Raw genomic sequence first — 21,289 nt, forward strand, 5'->3', positions numbered from 1 at the left:
AATCAGCATTAACAATGTGTGCGCTGACAAGCCACGGTTTTGCGCATGCGCAACACGCCTTTGAAGTCAGTGAAGTGGGTCGAGACTTGACACGAAATCTGAGATTTGACTCCGACTTGATCCCCGCTCTGGTTTGGAGGATGCACGGATCCAGCCCACGGACGAGGACGTCTTTACACTATGTTTTTGTAAACATCTGGAGGAACTGATGAGGATAATCCAATCAGGAAAGACACAGGATCAGCACACCCCCACCGCTGGCTGCGTCGGCACGGTAACTTGGGGCAGAGGCAGGGCTCCTGTTAGCTGCCACACCAGCTAACTCCAGGTAGCAGTTCATTGTTTTACCATTTTAAACTCTACAACGATCCCTAACCAACAGTTTTCAGGGTAACATGTTGGTCTTTTGTTGGTGTCTATCAAAGAAAGTGGCCAACAAACTCGTGTCCTGTGGAACTGACTATAATAAACAAACCCGCCTGCTAATCTAACGGTAGCATGCTACATTAGCCAGATTGCTATCAACAATCATCGGTGCTAGCTGATGTTTTCAGTAGCAGGCAGCTAACGAGCAAGTCGATGGACAATGTATAGAAATCTGAATCCGGCTGTGCTCTTCAAAATAAAACCGTACATGAGCAGTGATTCACATAACCTGAACAGATGGTAAATGAAATGTTGTTGAGAATAGTAGTTCCAAATAGTCCAAAACATCTGTTTTATTATAAACAGTTACTAATAATTATTCAAAAAAATAATTTACAATATTTATGTATGGCTATGACTGTTGATGTTTTTGTTTTGTTGTTGATGTACACAGTAAAGAGGCAGGAATTTTGGTATTAGTTACATTGGCAAGAAAAAGTATGTGAACCTTTTGGAATTTCATGGTGTTCTACATGAATTTGTCATAAAATGTGAACAAAAAATCTCATCTTTCATATCTTTATTGAAAACAACTATAAAAACCTCATAATGATTGTGGGAAAAGTATGTGAACCCTTGGTCACCTGTTCACAGCAGACCCAAATCATGATGCTTCCTCCACCATACTTGATGATGTGTAGTGACCTTTTAATGCTAGATGTAGTATTGTGTGTTCTTTCCAAATAGTTTGATGTAGTATCATTAGTCCACAAACCAGTATGTCAATACTGCTCTTCGGCAAACTTCAGGCGTGCAGCAATGTTCTTTTTAGTAAGCAGCAGCTTCCTTCATGGTGCCCTGCCATAGACACCCTGCTTGTTTAATGTTTTACCTACTGTGCCAGTTCCACCGATGCCTTTAAATCTTTGGCTGATACTCTGGGTTGTTTCTTTACCTCACTGATGAGTGTCTGTTGTGTCCTTAGGGTCATTATGACTGGCTGCCCACTGCTTGTTAGAGTAGCCACAATCCCAAAGTGTCTCTATTTGTAGGTTGTTTGCCTAACTGTAGACTGGTGAATTTCTAAAGTATTTGACATCACTCTGTAACCCTTTTCTAGCTTTTTGTAAAATAACAATTCTTAATTGACTGTAGATCCTCTGAAAGCTCCTTTTGGTACTGGTCACATAAGAGTGTTCTTCATGTGCAGAACAAACTCAAAAAGCTTTAGTGGTTTTTGTCAGTCGAAGTAGCTCTAGCCAATTTTATAGAAAGCTATAAATATATATATTCACATACTTTTTCTTGTTACTGTATTTTAAAATGACACAAAATGATAAATCGTTTATTGGAGTTGGAATAGATGTAGATTCAGTTTATGTCGGGTTTTTGTTTTTGTTTTTTTTTTAAAGCCCCTTAAGCTGTGTCTTACAGTACGGCTGTTTGTGCCAAAGAAAATGATTAAATACCTTACAAACAAGACATAATAAAATGTTACCTTGGGTTGGAAAATGAAGGATGTTTTTAAACAGATGTTTTGTTACTGAGCAGCTAGTGGAGGAAATCTAAATGAACATAAATTGAATCATTAGTTAACTTTAGTTTGTTATACCACAGTATAACCCATTCGTATTTAAGAAGATTCACTTTTATTTTGAAGAGTAGGTGGGCGTACTTCCGCCTGATTTGGTCCGTTGGCAGTAACTTGACGAAGCTTCCAGAGGCGAAGCAGCCAGAGCGGCGCCGCTAACTAGCTAACAGGAGGACGGAGAGCTCGACACCTAAACTTAGTTTTTATTCCAGAAAAACACTTGTGTCTTTTTCTAAACTCTACCGGACACGTAGAAACGGCTGCTCCTTCACGTCAGCTCGTCTTTGGTGAGCTACTGTTGTCATTTTCCAGCTTTACAATTTCTGGTGCATGTCTTCTGGCAAACAACTAGCAGTAAATTAAAACACTGTGTTTATCGAGTTTGTTGTAGAAATAATCACAGTTTTCATTGACAAAAAAAGTTCTACGTTGTTGAAATAACTCATTAAAGCTCGTGAGTCGTGAAATGTTAGCTAAGTAAACATATGCATTTACAGAAAAGTATCAAAATAAAAAGTTCTGAAGGCAAAAAATGGCCACTGTGGGTTTTAGCTACACTATTATAATTATTAAAACCTAGGTGGTCATTGGATTTTCATTATTTGTGTGTAAGGTGTAAGTAGCATTTTTCTGTTGTCTTAGGTTAAGTAACAGTTATTTAAAAATATTAGATGTAGACTGCAAGTTATTATGTTCTGCAAGTGTTAATCTCATGTCCAGAGTGACATCTTTGTACTGTTTGTTTTGACTAACCTCTAGTGAAGTGGTAGTAAACAGCCTATTTCTCTGCCAGTATACATTCAGTTGCCAGTTTATTAGATAAACTAAGGTATCAGATGTTGTCTAAAACAAAAACCTTGCAAACATTTTTTACATCCATGCAGTGTTTCATACAGGGTATAATGTTGTTTTAAAATAGTGCTGAGACAGGTGTTAACTGTTTATAGTTATGTTATTAATATTTATAGAGGGGAAACATACCAGATGGATCTGTCATTCGATTTATGTAAATCAGGTTCATCAAAAGCATGCCTGTCATTGTCTCTTTTCAGATCTCGTCATTTCCTCCTGATAAGATTTGTATTCACACCTCTGCTACAAGTACCAGCGGCTTTTTATCAACCCAGTGAAGATTGTTTTTGCTCCAGCTTCCTGATGATGTGAAACTGTGTCAACATACATATTCTCAGAAAGTGCAGTAAGCAACATAAATCAAGATGTCAATCACCAACACACCTACCAGCAACGACGCCTGCCTGAGCATCGTGCACAGTCTCATGTGCCACAGACAGGGCGGTGAGAGCGAGACATTTGCCAAGCGAGCCATTGAAAGCCTGGTGAAGAAGCTGAAGGAGAAAAAAGATGAGCTGGACTCCCTCATCACAGCTATTACCACCAACGGAGCCCATCCCAGCAAGTGTGTGACCATTCAGAGGACACTTGATGGACGGCTGCAGGTAGGCCAGTGCTACAACAATACCACACACTTGAATGTGAAAGAATGTACTTATTATCATTTAAGTTATGTTTGAACAAAACATGTTTGTTTGTTTTGTTTTGTTTTGTTTTGTTGCTATTGTTGTTGTTTTATCAATTGTGAATAAAACCCATCATTTTATTTTATTTATATTGGACAATAGTGAAAAATACTTTTCTAATTATACTTATTCTAATTCTTATCTAATTTTACTAATTATAATCTTCCAAAACCCATATAGCATCTTCATGTTTCAAATCTGACAATTTGAAACTCAAAGATTATAGCTGAGTATCACACAAGGCTATGTAAAGCATCAAATCACATCTGCATTTGCACTTCACATTTGAAAACCTTTAGCTAATAAACATTAACAGTTTTTGTTTCAGTTCTAACAACATCCAAGGAAGGGATGAAAAAAATCCATTGATGTAATAACTTGTTCATTCAGTATATTCAGGTAGTCAGCTGACCTCATTCTTTGGACACATAACGTTGCGGAACCTAGACCTGTAGCAACACCAGATCATAGCACTGCCCCCACAGACTTTTACAGTAGGCACTGGACATGATGGGTGCATCACTTCTTACCCTGATGCACCCATCACTTTATAACAGGGTAAATCTGGTCTCATCAGACCAAATGACCTTCTTCCATTGGACAGTTCTTAACCCAGTTTTAGTAGTTTCATCAATCTCCTTAGATGTTTTCTTTGCTTGATTCATGACAATAATTTGACTCTTCTGAAACAGATTAACATATTTTCCACAACCACAGGATGTGTTTTCAGACATGGTTGTTTAAGAAATAAGAAGTTACACACTGGATCAGTTAGAGTTAAATACCTTGTTGCCAGCTGAAAAATAATCATCCATGCAGTAATTATCCAATGGGAGGCTCTTACTTATTTGCTTAGTTAAATCCAGGTGGTGACTTCTTTTTGTTTTTTTGTTTTTTTTTTGGACAGGCAGTGTATGAGACATTCGTTCCTTAACGCAGTATAACAACTAATTAGATTAAGTTCAAAGTTCAAAGCCCGTTAATTGTGCTGAAAACATTTAAAGCATTTTGGCCTGTTTGTATTTGTTGTTTGACATGCTGTTCGTCTAAAAACAAGGTATATTCTTCAATAATTGACTTAACACTACGTTTGACCCCAGTCCTAATGACATTGTCTTTACAATTAAATTTATTACTTTCCCTTCTCTGTGTTGTTGTTCCCAGGTGGCGGGACGTAAAGGCTTCCCTCATGTAATCTATGCCCGACTGTGGCGGTGGCCTGACCTGCATAAAAATGAACTGAAGCACGTCAAATACTGCCAGTTTGCCTTTGACCTCAAGTGTGACAGCGTGTGTGTCAACCCCTACCACTATGAGAGAGTGGTATCTCCTGGCATAGGTAAATAATCCAGCATTTAAATAAATAAATAAGTTTCAGTTTTCAGTTCTCTCTTTCAGCATCTATTTTTTGGTCGACAGACTTATCAGGACTGACCCTGACCAGTTCTGGGCCAAGCTCAGCACTGATGGTTAAGGATGAATATGACTTCGATGGACAACAGAGTCTACCTTCAATCGAGGGAGGGCACTCCATCCAGACCATCCAGCACCCTCCATCCGGCAGCCGCCCAGCCCCTTCTGAATCATTTGCAACGCCAAACCTGCTCCCACCTGCTGAGGCCTCCACCTCTGCATCATCATCATCCTTCCCTACCATTGCGGCTGGATCAGGCAGTAAGATAAAATTGTAAAATATTGCTATGTGTGTTTGTACAGGTAGTATGTGGCTGTAATCTGTAATCTGTTGAAGACTTTACACGCTGCACTCTCTTTCAATCTAACTTTTACTCTCCTTGTCAGGTGCCAGCTCTACCTGGTCTAGGAACAGCAGCTTCACTCCCAACATACCCCACCACACCAATGGTCACCTTCAGCACCACCCTCCTATGCCACATCCGACACACTACTGTAAGTACACACTGTTTCTAGAGCTGTAAGTTAACTCTCTAACAAAATCACATACAGTATGTAGATACATATATTGTGGGTGACTGACTTTACTTTCATTTATCTCAGGGCCAGTGCATAATGAACTCGCCTTTCAGCCCCCTATATCCAATCATCCAGGTGAGAACACAAGTACAATAATCTGCATGAGATTTTCATGCTGAATATTAGAATATGTGTGAGTATTATTGACACTAGTATACAAAACATTTTTCTGTGCCATTTTCTCCACTTTAGATTACTGTCCTTGTTGGGTATAATTTACCCTTGCTGAAGACAGTGTTTATACCATTATCATATCACAGGTTTGAGAGGCCACTTGAGGATACAGTGCTTTTGGTTTAATTTTGTTCTTTATATTCCCATTTAAAGTTTTTAAATGACATAAAAAGAAATTCAGATGAAATGAATGAAATGAAATGAAATATAAAGATGAAATTGTGAGAAGGTGCAGCACTGTAATTCACTTCTAATTATGACTTAAAATTTACATGAGGTTTTTTCTCTGTTTCAGCTCCAGACTACTGGTGTTCCATTGCTTATTTTGAGATGGATGTTCAAGTCGGAGAGACATTTAAGGTGCCTTCTTCTTGCCCTATTGTGACTGTTGATGGCTATGTCGACCCCTCGGGAGGAGACAGGTTCTGTCTGGGCCAGCTCAGTAATGTGCATCGTACTGAGGCTATTGAGAGAGCAAGGTACGTGACACAATTACCAGCTAAGAGTTATTAAAATTTAGACCAGCTGTGCTGATTGAAGTCCCACTGCCACCATATTGTGTGTTTTAGAAGTGCAACACTTCTTCCTTAAACTTAGTTCCTTTTTTACCTTCCTGTTTACTTAAAGATGTCCTTTGGATTATTTCATACCACAAGTTTTTCAGTAGAGAAGTGTTTTAATGAGTACCTTGCATATTGTTTGCATGTCTTAGAATGACACATCGCAGCACTACTCAATTTTCATAAATTTTTGGCCTGTTTGTAATGGCACTTATTACCAATTTCTCACATTTAGTTTTTTAAAAGAGAACATTTGAATATCAAAATTGAAAACCGAATATGTACTTAGCAAGGCACAGGCACTTATGCATATTAGCAACTACCAGATAGCCCAATTGTGAATATTGAGATGGAACCAAGAATCTTCATGTTGTCAATATGGGCAAGGAGGTTGTGAAAAACATTTAGGGCAACTATGACATGAAAGATTGTTACTGGTATATTTCTTGTTTTTTTTTTATCTCATACTGTTGTCTTTCCCCTCCCTTAGGCTTCACATTGGAAAAGGGGTCCAGCTGGAGTGTAAAGGTGAGGGGGACGTGTGGGTGCGATGCCTCAGCGATCACGCCGTGTTTGTCCAGAGTTACTACCTTGACAGGGAGGCGGGCCGAGCTCCCGGAGACGCCGTTCACAAAATCTACCCCAGTGCTTACATCAAGGTGAGGACGTTAAACTCCATTATAATATTCACATGTAAATGAGCTGCAAAATCACTCAATTTGGGCATTTTCTGAAAATAGACATCTCTTTTTTTGTATTTAACCTTTTAACAACATTATATTTCCTAATATAGTGATGTGTATTTCACATAAAATGCATCCTGCCTTCTTTTCCTCTCTGCTCTCATTAAGACTAATCATGTGCCTAAATCCCCACAAAGCTCTCTGAGCTCTGGCTGAGTTTCTCCCTGATTGGCCACCTTTGATGTTATTTACATTTCCAGTGCAGGGGGCTGATTACTGTTCTGTGTAGAGTATTTAAAGTTTCTTCTCTCCTGCCAGGTGTTTGACCTTCGTCAGTGCCACAGACAGATGCAACAGCAGGCTGCTACTGCCCAAGCAGCAGCAGCAGCTCAAGCAGCAGCTGTGGCTGGAAATATTCCTGGACCTGGATCAGTAGGAGGCATAGCTCCAGCTATTAGTAAGATACAGTAATTGCAAAACAAACACACATTCACACACAAATAGTGGAAAGTAGAGGCAGCATGGCAGCCGTTCCAGCTTTCTGTTGCAATGTTGATGTAAATTTTATTGCCAGTGGGCAGAGAGTGTGTGAGCTGTGTAGTTACATAAGAAAAGAGTTGATTTAATCTTCTCGCAGTTCTCTTGTTTAAACGAATATTCGTTTAGAATCACTCACTTTTAAAGGAACAAAGTGTGATAGCTTTACTAAACTAAATGACAAAATGACAAGTACATGTCATCAGTGATTAATCGGCTCCTTTAGACCACAGAGCGCAACCTTCCTTCAAAGTTTGTTTAAAATTGTGCAGATGCCCCACACAATCACAACCTAATGTATTTAGATTGTTGTTTTATCTGACAAACTGTCCAAATGTATTGAGTTTACAAAAACTAAGAAAACCAGTAAATGTTTAATGTTTGAGAAGAAAAATCAGGGATTTTGTAAAATTTGACTTCATCACTCAAATAGTCAACAAACAGTCTCAACTGTAGTTAATAGGAATCAGTTGAAATCAAACACTTTTGGGTTCATGAAATTGCATTCACTATTTCCTGAGATTGGAATGACAAGCACATTGGTTTGGATTTGAGGTGAACATATTCAGCATCACACTGACCTGACTGTGACTCCCTCTCCTCCCTGTCCTCTCAGGTCTATCAGCAGCAGCTGGTATTGGGGTAGACGACCTCAGGAGGTTGTGTATTCTCAGGATGAGTTTTGTTAAGGGGTGGGGGCCCGACTACCCCCGACAGAGCATCAAGGAGACCCCCTGCTGGATCGAGATCCACCTGCACAGGGCTCTACAGTTACTGGATGAGGTTCTGCACACTATGCCTATAGCAGACCCCCAACCTCTGGACTGAGATCTTTAGAATTGCTGCATCACGTTGCAGCACACACTGACAATGGAAAGTCTTCCTCAGTGGACTGTTTTAGGTGGAGACATCAGTGAAACAGCTGAAGCAGTCCCACTTAAAAAAAACAAACAAAAAAAACTTCAGGTGTGTTTCAGACACCTTTGTGCACTGTGGCCCCTACATTGACTTTTTAAATAAGAGCGACACTAAAATGAACCAGAGCCATTTATTAAATGTGTTTATCCATATTTTTAATAGATGGCTTTGATTGTGAAGACTGGAAGAATGAACTGTAGGACTAGAAAAACACATGAAAGGTAACTACAATTATAAAGCACCACAACCCGCACATAGATTACATAGAGAACACGAAACTGGAATGTAAATCGACTGCTCAGTGTCCCTGTCGTCTGCAGTCACCAACTACTGACGGACATTAGACTCACTGAACATCTGAGTGCTGTTCAGTGTGTGATGAGATGTAGAACTCACAGACAGTGTGTGGGCACCAGAGTACTGCTGGTTTTCTGTTGTATCATTTTTCTGTCAAGCTGGAACAGACTGCTTTGCACCTGGGATGATAAGCAAGTTCAGTCAGCTGTCAAGCTGAATAGAAGACTGTAAGAATCACTGCATCGTGCTGATCTCTGTCTCTCAGCCACAGGACAGGGCTGCGGACCACCCAGCTGGACCAGGTTGTCACAGACGTTCAGAATGAAATGACATGCACTGTGTTTAAAGCAGACTTCCAGCCTGTGGGTTGCTGCCTCAAAAGCTTCACGTCCCTGTCTGGTGGGTATCCAGTGACTATCTTTACTGGTTACTGGTTTGGAAAACACCCTCTTTTATTATGCTGAATCTCGTACACCTTTTTTTTAGCTTCCTGCGTTCTCTCACTATGAGACAAGAAAACAGCTGAGATGCTTTTGGCTAAATAAGATAGAGGTGAGAAGCAGAGAAGAGACAGTTGATTTTAGATGTGCAAAAATATTACTATTAACCAAAAACACACTGTAAGTCTAAGATCATGACAGCGAGACATCCAGGCAGCTGCTGAACTTTGCCCCAGTTAAGTTAATTTAGAGGGTTTCTTCTTTTATTTGTATTCATTTTATCTTTTTTTTTTTTTTTTTTAATCTTGGAGCATGATCTTTACACTAGCATCAATGTACATATATTATAACTTCAGCCCACTAAAATACTACTTGATCCAGGTCTTGTCTATAGTTTACTGACAAGGATAAGAGAATTTAAGACAGTTTCCCAGCAATATTGATATATTTTCTTGGTTTTATTTTTGTAACATTTATTAATTTTAATTGTATTATATTTTAGCACTTTATTTTGTTGTTTTTAATCCAGTAACCCTTATTTTGAGATTGTTGTCCTGTGATATAGATAAGGGATTGAAGAAGTGGGTTGATACTTTATGTAAGATTGTGAGCAGAGGCAACATTGTGATGCATTTGTATGAACATATGTAACACTAAGACACCTTTTTATGCCCTTTCGGTTTCTCTTAGTCGTTTGTGATTGTTTTTTCCTTTTGGATTTGCATTCTTTTCTTTTTAATCCATGTAAATAACTTTGTTTTTGTAAATGCATGTCAACATTTGCATGAATTTTAGTGGCAAATAGATCCCCTTCTTCCTGCTCTCTTTTCAAAATAGAGTATTTCACTTCCGCTGCATTACACAGGGAAACTGGGCTATTTCAGGAGCAGAAATCTCAGCACCTGCTGTATACTGTTGTGTGTTGCTGGATTATGAAAATAGAAAATAAAGGCTTATAGAGAAAAGCTATGTAGTCAAAACTAATGTAAAATAATTAATGATAAAAACTAATTTCGTAGCAGCTAAACTCCTAAAGGTGTCTCCAAAACTTGATTTTGTATGAGAACAGTAACTGCTTCAGTTGTGTGCAGCTTCCTGAGAGCATAGAATTACAAGCATGAAGTTTTATCTGTCACGTGTCTCACAGAAATGATTTAATTTCAACGCAACCCCCCCCCCTCTCTGCCTTAGCCTCACACTCCACGTGATACGGTTTGTTACAGTTTTTAAAGGCTGGTTTGGTTTTCACCAGATGGTCATACCTTGAATAATCTTTCTGATCATGTTAAAGTAGCTCCTGTACATCAGTCACGTCCCTAAACAGGTGACATTTTGTTACCTTTATTGTGTTGCTGAGTTACAGCTGGAATTGGATTTGTCGAGAAGGTTTAGTTGTAAATGTGAGCTGCTGTCAAGCTGTTTAAGAAATGGGTTGCTCTGTTCCCCTTTGTCTTTGATTATTTCAGTATGATTTTCTTCAAGCATTATTTTAAAAAGGTTGTCCTACATCAGGGAGAAAGAGTCAGAGTTTGGAACATGTTCATGTAATTATGCATCTGATCGATCAAATGACAGGAATTGTGTGATATATTACTGAATTCTCTGCAGAAATAATCATTTACATTCTGTTGGGCTTGAAAGTGGACAGATGTTTTTCTATGACTTGCAGTGATTATGGTAGGCTACAGACACAGCTCAGACGAGTTGATGTTGACTACTGTGACAGATTTAAACTTTACCTGTATGTCTTATGTGAGAGTCTATAATTAAACATGGCCTGGTATTCTCTAACTGCCCAGCGTTTCATTTTCTTAACAGGGTAATATGTTTACGAAGAAACTAAATGCTGTTGCGGGGCAGTATGGAGGTGTAGTGGTAAGAACTGTTGCCCCACCCAGGTTCAGTCCTGCTAACAGGTGTCCGCAGTCTGATTACAGCTTTGCTCTGGTTGAAATGAAGAGAAGCAATGCTGAGAATTACATGAAGTCACTCAACTTAGTGCACCAGTAGACTGTTCCCACAGCGTCACAAAACAAAAATGTGTTTTTAAATTACAGCTGCAGTGATGAGTCAGTGGTTCTTGTATGTAACTGGAGGCTGTTAGGATACATTATACACTCAAACTAAAAGTGGGATTGTCCAGATCCCACTAATGTTTATTATTATTACATATTACTATGATCTGTTTAATAAATCTAGGCCATATAGACCCTACTGGTTTTCCAAAAACTTGGCTAGTACGACTATGAAACGGGTATTTAATATAAATTTTTATAACGTATGAAAAAGATATATAAAGTTTAAAATTATAAAACCCTCATAAGGAACTAGTAGGTTTATTAGTTAGTGGACTACATCAAAATGAGGATCCTGCAGAATATGGACAGCAATTGTAAGAACATTAAACAACATTTGAATGAATCACAGTAGTCTGATGTGGCTTTAAATGAAACCGTCTTTATTAAGTAACTTTAATATCAGAAAAATAAAACTCTTAAATTCTCTTTACAGCAAATATATAATATCAGTGCTTTGGCCACAATAACTTAAAAGGCCATTATAAAATATAGTCTGCTTTTAAACTCCTGACTCAATTTGAAGAATTTATATGCCATAAGACTCCCTCTACATATACATAACAAAAGTGTAAAAGTAAAATTAGCAAATACTTTGAACTGTTGGTACAGCTTAACAATATACGTATTTATGTATAGATCATCTAAGATACATTTACAGTATACCGTTCTTAATTTGGTGGCGTACAGACATAACAGGCAGCTTGAATCCTTGGCCTTTTTACAGTTGCAGTGTGACGTTTTACATTATGAAGACATGCTTGTGATGCACATTCCATTTTCCACTAGGTTAAACGGCAGCCAACAATACTATTATCATCAATACTGTAAACTAATAGCTAGAATACAAGCAGATAGCACTGACACTCTCCTGCAACATTTCTGGGTTTCCAGCACTTCATTCACTGAATCACTCAAAAAAAGTAAAAAAAAATAATAAAATTAAAAATTAAAAATCTTATTGTAAACATTTTTAATATAGATATATTTATTTATATATATATGAAATGTAACAAAATAAAAGGTTCTGTATATTTATCAGTCATTAACAGTAATATTTATATAATACATACACAAAATGTCAATAGATTGATGTCAATAAACTGAGGGCCGACAGTGTATTGCATTCCCTCAGTGGGGGAAAGAGAGCAAAGAGATATCGACCCTTCATCGAGATGAGAGAAGTAAAATAAAAAGGACAGGAGAGGGGGGCACAAGCAGATGACTTTTGTTTTTGCACTTGTGGGACTCATTTGGTTCAATTTCCTCATGAAAGCTCAATCATCCGGGTAGAAGTAACATTTAAAAAACAGCTAAGCAATAAAATAACTCCCAAATACTGTTTGCAGCTGGGATGCTAGAGGGACTATGGTCCAATGTCTGCACAATAAAGCGACAGTATTGACCTCATGTAGTGTCAGCACAGTCCAAGAAGAAATTATTCCAGCTGCTTCTCTATGAAATGTATCCCCCACAGCTAAATCTAGAGACTCTGGTGTTTAAACCAAACATTTCGGACGATTTCCACCAACTTCTAACTTTGGGGGGGTGTTTCGAGTCCCAAGTGGTGAATAGTGTAATAATCTAGACAATAGGTAATTAGTTGAGGAGCATAGTGTGTACCATCGAGACAGTGTGGTGTATTAAAGCAGGCAATGATGCTTAACCTTGATTAGAATGTAGTAGAAAAAACAAAAGGGAAGTGTCTGTCTACAAGTTAAAAGCCCAAGATTGTTTGAGCTCTCTAATTAAGAGGAGTTTCATTTATCTAGAGATTCCCGTAGTAGTTAACGTACTGAGATGAGTTTTGCATAGGCCTGTAGACAAAAGAAATGATTTTGCTGACTGCTCACCAATAACAACGTAAAATCAAATGGCTGTGACAGGACAGCCACAGGGTGGAGCAGTTCATGAGAAAGAACATTCAAGACAAGGATCTTATCAAGATGGCTGAGAAGTCAGCAGCCAATCTGTACAGTACGGGGATTTGTTCCAGATTACAACTGTCTTCATAGTCGAGTTTCATAGTATATCAGCTCTCATGTCTCTCACGTTTAAGTATTGATAAAGTATACTTAAACCTTTAAAAGGTCAGTGTAATACATGAGTGGAGGAATGTTTCCAATAGGTACAAGCTGTATATATCTTTCTGGCTGAAAAACCATGGCCGGCAGCACATGGTCTCACAAACCAGGACCTAGGCAAGATATATACAAAAAGAAAAAAAAAAAAAGAAGGAGAAAATATGCAAAACTAAATGGGAGTGTTTGGCATTAAAAAGCATTAAGTCATAAATACCTGTGGCTCAGCAAAATAGGAAGCAAAAGAAAGCATCCCTGTGATATAACCTTTGTTCCAAAAAGAAGTGTTTGCGAGATTGAACTTCGACAGCTACACCAAGACTTCAGTCGGTCTTGTGTCCTATCTGGATTTGTAGATTCTGTTATCAGCTAATTAGAGGCTTTCCCAAAAGGCCACAAGTTTGTTTTAAGACAAAACAACACTGTGCGTCCACTGGACCAGTTGTTTTTTTGTTTTGTTTTTTTACTCACAACAGAATTAGGCACGAGTTGACCGTAAACAGTTTTTCTCAAAAATAGAGATGGAAAAGCAACGTGGCGATTCTGACGTGGTGCAACATACTGGTACTCTACAAAAAGGAGTTACCGCCTGTTAGTTCTAGTGTGGCAAAGAAAGAAACAGCAAGATGTTGCTATTGGAGTTTCACCCACTTGGGTTAAAAACAACTGTGAGTGTGTTTATATGGATATGAATACACTGTTAGTATCAGTGATATCCAAAAGTTCTGATTTATGATCTGTAGCACGTAAACATGAATTCCTGGAAGTAGCACAGACACACTTCACTAGACTCGTAAGAATTATGCAAATGATGTGGGCTTGAGTGGCATTTGCCAGGATAATGTAGCCAGTTTACTGTGGTGTTCAAATCCTGTGGTAACCAGGACCTTAATAACTCAGACATAGTCATATGCAGGTAATTTATGCAAATATGCACACCTCCTCTTAGTCCTGCCATGAGCACAATAATTGAGAGGCAATTCAAAGGGGATAGGTCATATTTCCGCTCATAAAACAACTGTAGCAGCAACTGTAGCAAAAAAGGATTAAAACTTTGAGATGTAGACAAAAACAAAAAACAAAAATGAAATCAGATGCCAACATTATGTATCTAATAATTAAAACGACATTTAAGGAAAAAAACTAATAAAAAAATTAGAAACTGATAACTGGATGTTTCAGGGAAAAAGAAAAAAAAAAAACCCATCCCACCCACTGCTACATGCAGGATTTCCCATTGATCAATCAATCATGGTAGAAGACTTCAGGCACAAGAACAGGCTGAACCCCCCTAACCCATGCCCTAAATACGGATCATTCCTTATTCACCCTATTCTTCATCTCCTATGTTAACACCAGTTTGGAAAAATGGCATGAGGGCACAACTAGACACCGATTCTGGATCAATTTTTGTAACTTCCCCGTTTTCTAATTGGAAGTGTTAGGGGGACTGATCTCTCATCAGTTATAAAAGTAAACTGATTTGGAAAAAGAAAACAATCACATGTTGCGGAGCTGAATGGCCTGTGTGACCGGTGACAGGCACACAGGGCACGCACCTTCTGGGCCCTGGCATATCTGGGTGGCACAATCTAGGCAGAAAAGCTTATGCCCGCAGGGAACCAAAGCAGCGATCACCTGGTTATCCATACAGTGGATGCATATCTCTTGTCCTCTCCCTGCTGATCCAAGCCCCAGTCGAAAGGAGAGGGACGATTCAGGAGGAGAAGAGGAGGAGGCGGTGCTTTCACCAGAAGATGAGAAGGCAGAGCTGTAAGAGGGGAACCTGTGGGCATCGAGGGTCGAGCTAAAAGGCCCCCGATCAACACGCTGGGCCTGAGGGTGCTCTAAGGCTTCTGTACCAGAAAAGGTTGGAGAGAGCCGGGGCGTCCCAGGTAGACTGGTCTGGAAACATTGATGAGACCACTCATTATTAAAACAGCTTTTAAAACCCACAAAATGTTTTAACCACCGTACTACTGTTCAATGAAGGTTTTTTTTAGGGTGTTAGTGTGACAATTATAAATGACTTAAGCACTACTGTGCAGCTGTGCAGACGTGCAGGGCAGACTGGACCTCTTATAACAAGCCCTTAGGATTTACCAGTAGCACCATACACAGGTCTGTCAGCATTAGGGTTAGGGTTAGTTAGTTTTTACATTAATTGTAATATTAATTTTAAATGTTCCAAAATTTAGCATATTGTCTACAATAGATAATAAAAAGGCAAAAACTCACACGTAAAGTTGTTGTTAAACGTGGGATGCTCATACACTGTATGCTCCAATTTAATTTCACCTACCTGAGACTGTAAAGCATCGAAGGTTGGGAAGGGTTGGTGGTCCACAAAGGGGTTCCAGATGTGTGGCTGTGCAGCAGGATGCGATGCTTGGGCAGTGGAGATGGTTATTGGGTCAAATCCTGAGGAGGGCCCCCCACCTCCCAGGCTGACCAGCTCCTCAGGCCCCCCAGGAAGAAGGTTCTCACCAAACCAGAAAGTTGTACTGCCACCATTACTGTTGTTGTTGTTGTTAGAATTGGCGTTAAACTGACAGGTTGGGCTAAAATCTGCCATTCGGTTACCATTCCCACTGCCGTAAAAAGATTCAGTTGAGCTGGAGCCACTGCCCAGGGAACTGGAGCTGTCGTTGCGGTATGGGGAAGACATCCTGACACTACTGTTAATATTGCTGTTAATTCGCTGAGTACCGCTGATGCTCACTGGCAGCAAACCTCCTCCATTCTGTGATGGTGCACCTGTGTGAATCCAAGCAGCATCCTCCATCTTAACTGGGGCTGCAAAACCCTCAAAGCTGACGTCTGTTCCATTGAACTGAAAGTCATTGTTGTCTACACCTGGAGTTTCAATACCCCCGCTGGTTCCAGTGCGCATGGCAATATGCGCCTCTATCTCCTCCCTAGCACGGTCCACGTTCTCTGGCATCCCTGTGACCTCGAAAACTGGCTCTTTGTCACGACTTGGTGTCACGATGTAAGTATGGGTCTGTTGCTGAATGCGTTTGATGGTTGCCCCTGAAAGATCAAGACCACATCAAAACCAGTGTACTCAAACGCCAAATTTAAATGACTGTTCTAGTCACATGGCTACATGAATATTAAGGCTGGACATTTACAATCAGTTTGACACCCAATATGCATGAACATTCTTAAAAAACTTACACCTCAGCATAAACCAGTGACATGCTAAGAAGAGAAAATAATAATTAAGTGTGAAGAAGAAAAGAAAAACACAGCTGGGCAATAATTATAGCACTGAACTGCAGGCTGTCCTGGTGACTCAGATGGCTAAAGATAATGCTACAAAACCACGACACCATAGTCTAGTGTAGAAACAGTGTCAAATGCCAAAAACATAGGCTTAAAAAAACAACGTAAATGTAACATATAGCTCAACAGTTACCATTTAAACAAAACCATAAAAACAAATCCTGGAGACTAATTACAATACTAATATGACACAATCTTCACGCAAGAGCGGATTTTTCTAAGAGGCTGTTTCCATAACGGTAAACACTGGATATTGAAATTCCACACTGCCTGTTCTTCTTTGTGCCACTCAGGGTTCCCTCATTGTCATTTTGACTTGTTACCTCACATTCTTTAGCTTGATGACACTTAGTTGGGAACCACTGCACTTCAATTTGCAGCGTTTTCTGACAGTGAGGTGGTAATGTCAACAGGGAATGGGGTTGAAGACTGATGTGAGAGCAAACTAATCTCCCGAAGTAGAGCTGAGCATGTTAAAGCTCTTTCAGAAGCTGTGAGCAACTAAAGAGACACTAGAGAATCCATTAGGCAATTTCCTTTAAATGTGCAGAGAGAAACAAAGAGCTATAATGTTTAGCATATAACACCATTGTCGCTCTTCTAGTATAAAGATAGCGGAGTATTCATTTTACAGTTTAAAAACAATGACAGAGCTTATTTTTCCTCTGCAACAGCAGAGCCTTGTAGAGAGAAGGACAGAGGCTGCCAAGTGTGTTGTCCGTAGTTAAAATCACTGTAAATGTCTGCATGGATTTCAAGCATTGTAAGACCTAGATGTTGCTGCAATCCAGCTCTAAAAGTCAGGCCCTGTTCCACTGTGTGAATCAAATCTAAAACCTTACTGTACATAGTGAGCCCATTTTCACGAGCATCTTAATCATTCTGATAAGGAAGTGAAACTTGTCCTACTTTTACAAAACACAAGATTTCTCCATTTAAAGTTTGGGTGATCTGATACAAACAAGTCCATGTTCTGTGTCGTTTAATGTATTTATGGAGTAAATACTGTCAAAAGGAGAAATTCTGAATTTTCATCTCATATTCATGGAATACAAATAAAGTGACCTTCCATTATGATACTTTTGGAGAGGATAGTGTGCAACTGCACAACTGTTCATACCTGTCTTTTCTAGTATTGTATAACCTTATTGTTTTTCCATTCCTGCTAAAAAAAAAATAACCATGGATGCAAATGCCCAAGTTTAAATCTTACAGAGGCCAACCACCATAGCAAAATAACATCTAACTACTTCATGAATCAAAAGACCCACCTTTGGGACCCACGACCAGCCCAACAACACGATATGGTACTCGGACCTGTGAGGAAGAAATGACACAGGGTGACTACAGGGTAAACCTCTGCAAAGGATAAAATACAGGGTGCGTCATTTACAACAAATTGTGCTGGGTAACAGTAGTATACTTTAGTTATTACAACAACTGCACTTAACGTGATTCGCTGAATAATAATGTCTGCTTTGTGTCTTCAACACCTACACACATACATAATGACTTAATCACATGTTTGCAGACCTGAATGGTTGTCTGTCCAGGCAGAGCAGGGGTCCCGGGACCAGCTACGACAGACAGCGGACCTGTCTTGTTTCGAGAGGCTCTGATAAGGGAGAAGTGCTCAGCTGCAGAAAGAATCTCCTTTTTGGCCATAGTCACATCTTCTTTGCGCCCTGTCACAACAAAGACAGGCTGCTCGCCCCTCACTGGTGTCTTAATGTAAGTGTTGGTCTTGGCTCGAAGTGCTTTAATCTTACAGCCTGTTGGAGGCCAAGATAGACGGACAAAAAGTGAAAGACTGTGGTTAAGTCAAATACTTTCTTCACACATGGTCCAAAATCACAAATAAGAAATGAAGAACTATTTCCTGACTGTGTTTGAAAGTAAAAAAGGGCATTCTGGTGGTGCCAACCTACACAATACAACCACAACATCACTGCTTTGACTGTTCACCTTTGTTTTGTGTGACACCCTGCTGTGTCACTGTTTCATGTGTAGGAAATAAATAAAATGCAAAGGAATATTCTAAATATAAAAATTACCAACATTAAACAAATGTAATGTGTTAGTGAACAAATCATGCCACACGCACAATCAAGACTTCCTGTCGCTGAAGCGATTTAAAAGTTGTACAGCCTATAAATTAAATATTACTTTTAGCTGTGGTTGAGAGTCCAACATCATTACCAGAGCCATTTCCTGTTGTTGTCAACACTGCAGCCTGTGCACCTCCCCCAATGGGTCTCAAAGCACGACATAATAACACTCTCCCGAACACATAACTGGGCGATGTAAAGTTTATGTAAAAGACCAGATAAAGGCGTTGCATAGCTAAGAAAAGCCGATCGTGTTTAGTTGAACTCGGGCGTCTTGATTATGTCACAGAGCTAACTATAAACTTCAGCTGATGTGGCAAAGCAGCTGAGATCAACACACTGCTCCTTACAGCTCTCAGACAAAGCCAAGCCTAGTTTGCACTACAAAGCACGGCGGAGGACTGGCTCAGTGTCAGCAAATCACGGACAAAACACTCATAGTATACTCGAGTTGTCAAGGCATGAAGAAACAGAGGGGTCTACAAGTTGATAGAAAAACTTGTGATGTAAACTTTTCTTAGGGGTGTTGGGCGATGGTGATGTTGACCCAGTTAGCGTTAAGTGCTAAGCTAGCTAGCTGGTGTAAAGCTAACGTTGAACGCTGAAGCTGTTGGTGCTCAAATGTAGTTTCGTTTAATTGTAACGTTAGATATTCGTTAAGTATTAATTAAACTATACACAGTTAGACATATATCCATATAAAAACAGTACATATTACAGTTAGTTGTGTAAAATACCGCGTAAATGAGTCGCTGCTGCTAGTGCTATTGTCAGTAAGTTAAGGTTAGTCTCACTTTGAACATAATTACCTAGCTAACCTAACTTTAATTTTACTAGCTACATGGGCTATCACAACCATGCACTCTTTTATGCTAACATTATATTGTAACATAATCATTTAAGGAGTTAATTTCACTTGCTGTCTTGTTTTAGTCTGGTTTATATCTTATTACCGGTGCCTGAACCATCTTCCCACCAAGTTTGGTCCAAACTCCCATTAGCAACTCAACGTTAGCTAGCAAATCAAATCACGCTAAACCCATGATCAACTTACCCTGTCTTCCTACAATCTCCGCGACGTGCTCCGAGCTCGGTACCGCCACACACTCGGTCGTGTTGACGCTCTTTCTCCGACTCAACAACGAAGGCTCAGTCTCGTAGCCCGACTCAGCGTACACGCCGGACGGTAGCATCGCCATGCTGCTAAATGGTGGTAGGACGCTGCCGCCAGTATCATCCCGCTCTCCCCCGTTGTACAACAGGATCGTCTCGACGTGAGATGGTTCCATCCCGGACGGCATCACGGAGCCACCCGGCCCCAATGGGAGGTGTTGGAGGCGGTGGGCCTGCACTAGTAATGAGCTACCGGTGCAGCCCGGGGAGTCAGCGGGGGCTACAACTTCTGGCTCTTCGTCCTCGGACGCTGCAGTTACGTGTACTTCATCTCCCGAGGGCGATCTATGCAGAGGTTTCAAGTCTAGAACCGTACCGATGAGATTGAAATGAGAAACCGAAGGGAGTTGATGATGGTGGAAGGAGAGGCTTTCATCCGCTTGTTCGGGGCTCTGGGTGCCGTGGTGCTCCTCCAGGCCCATACCGGCGAAAGCGTGCACTAGCGGCGGTGGGACCTCAGACTCTCCCTCGTCGGTCTCCAGCAAAGACGTGCTACTGGGCATGTTGCAAAACTTTTTAATGACGTTAAACTGGAATCGATATGTAATCAGTCAAATTAGTTTGGGTTTACAAAAAAAAAAGAAGTAAAAAGCGACCCGCGCCTCTTGGTAGGAATGTGTGGCCTTTGTTTTGTCTCTCCAGTTCTCCATTCAGCCCTCCCACTCTGTAATCTCGTAGGGCTGTTCACGCGAGACTTTAGTTAGGGGTCAAACGTGTGCTCACAACTGTCAGGAAGACGCACTCAGATGCAAAAGTTAAAAAAGGCAAACAAAAACATAACTATTTAACACTATAAGTATGTAGCATGCGAATATGCGTGATAAAAAATGCAAGTGACTGATTTACAATTCCCAAGTTTTATGTTGCGGTTCTAGTGGGGTGTCACTCATTCACATATACCTGTAACATAGTACAGAGTAGATGAATAGAGTTATGCGTCTTTGATGAAAAAAATGTGATGTCTGACATTTAAATATGACATTTTTTGACATTATTGTTGTCTTTTATAACAATTTAACATGTCATATCAAATGAGCCTTTAAGCTTTATTTGGTACCTGTCATGAAGAAACTGATTATGTTGATTCGAGGAAAATGCCACATGCTTGGTGAATCAGCATATGACACTGAGACAGAAGTGATATTCCATCAGCCACTATTTAATATTCTTACTGATGATGTTATTTTGTTGATTAAGTATTTTGTTTTCTATCCATGTGCAGGATACTAAATACATCTGTGGCCCTGCTGCCATGAGTCACCCACAGCCCGTCGAATCAGCAAGGACTGAAGGGAGAGAAAAAAGAAAATTAATCAAGAAAAGCAATTTGGCCTAGCCTGCATAAGTACCATAGAGAATGTGGTTTTGACCAAGAATACAAAGATGTGAACCAATTGCAACTAAAATGCTGGACTTAGAACAACCAAAACTGATGACTATGCTTTTTTTTGTTGTTGTTGTTTGTTTT

At 39.8% G+C, this 21,289-nt stretch overlaps 2 protein-coding genes across 2 annotated transcripts; one reads left to right on the forward strand and one right to left on the reverse strand.

The window, feature by feature from the left end:
- The first annotated feature begins 1,652 nt into the window (after positions 1-1,652).
- On the forward strand, positions 1,653-10,577 carry LOC113150744 (mothers against decapentaplegic homolog 4). Its single transcript, XM_026343419.1, has 10 exons — positions 1,653-2,244; positions 3,010-3,414; positions 4,660-4,834; positions 4,915-5,169; positions 5,296-5,403; positions 5,512-5,562; positions 5,957-6,140; positions 6,712-6,880; positions 7,223-7,361; positions 8,058-10,577. Exons 2-10 carry the CDS (start codon positions 3,175-3,177, stop codon positions 8,267-8,269), a joined length of 1,533 nt encoding a protein of 510 aa, XP_026199204.1. The 5' UTR covers positions 1,653-2,244; positions 3,010-3,174; the 3' UTR covers positions 8,270-10,577.
- Positions 10,578-12,718: 2,141 nt separating this feature from the next.
- Positions 12,719-20,706, reverse strand: LOC113151036 (RNA-binding protein MEX3B-like). The gene is made up of 5 exons (XM_026343842.1): positions 19,703-20,706; positions 18,074-18,312; positions 17,812-17,857; positions 15,555-16,285; positions 12,719-15,157 (listed from the first exon to the last, which is right to left on the reverse strand). Exons 1-5 carry the CDS (start codon positions 20,322-20,324, stop codon positions 14,753-14,755), a joined length of 2,043 nt encoding a protein of 680 aa, XP_026199627.1. The 5' UTR covers positions 20,325-20,706; the 3' UTR covers positions 12,719-14,752.
- Between the last annotated feature and the right edge of the window lie 583 nt (positions 20,707-21,289).

Source organism: Anabas testudineus, chromosome 9, assembly GCF_900324465.2.
Source record: "Anabas testudineus chromosome 9, fAnaTes1.2, whole genome shotgun sequence".
Classification (NCBI taxonomy): Eukaryota; Metazoa; Chordata; class Actinopteri; order Anabantiformes; family Anabantidae; genus Anabas; species Anabas testudineus.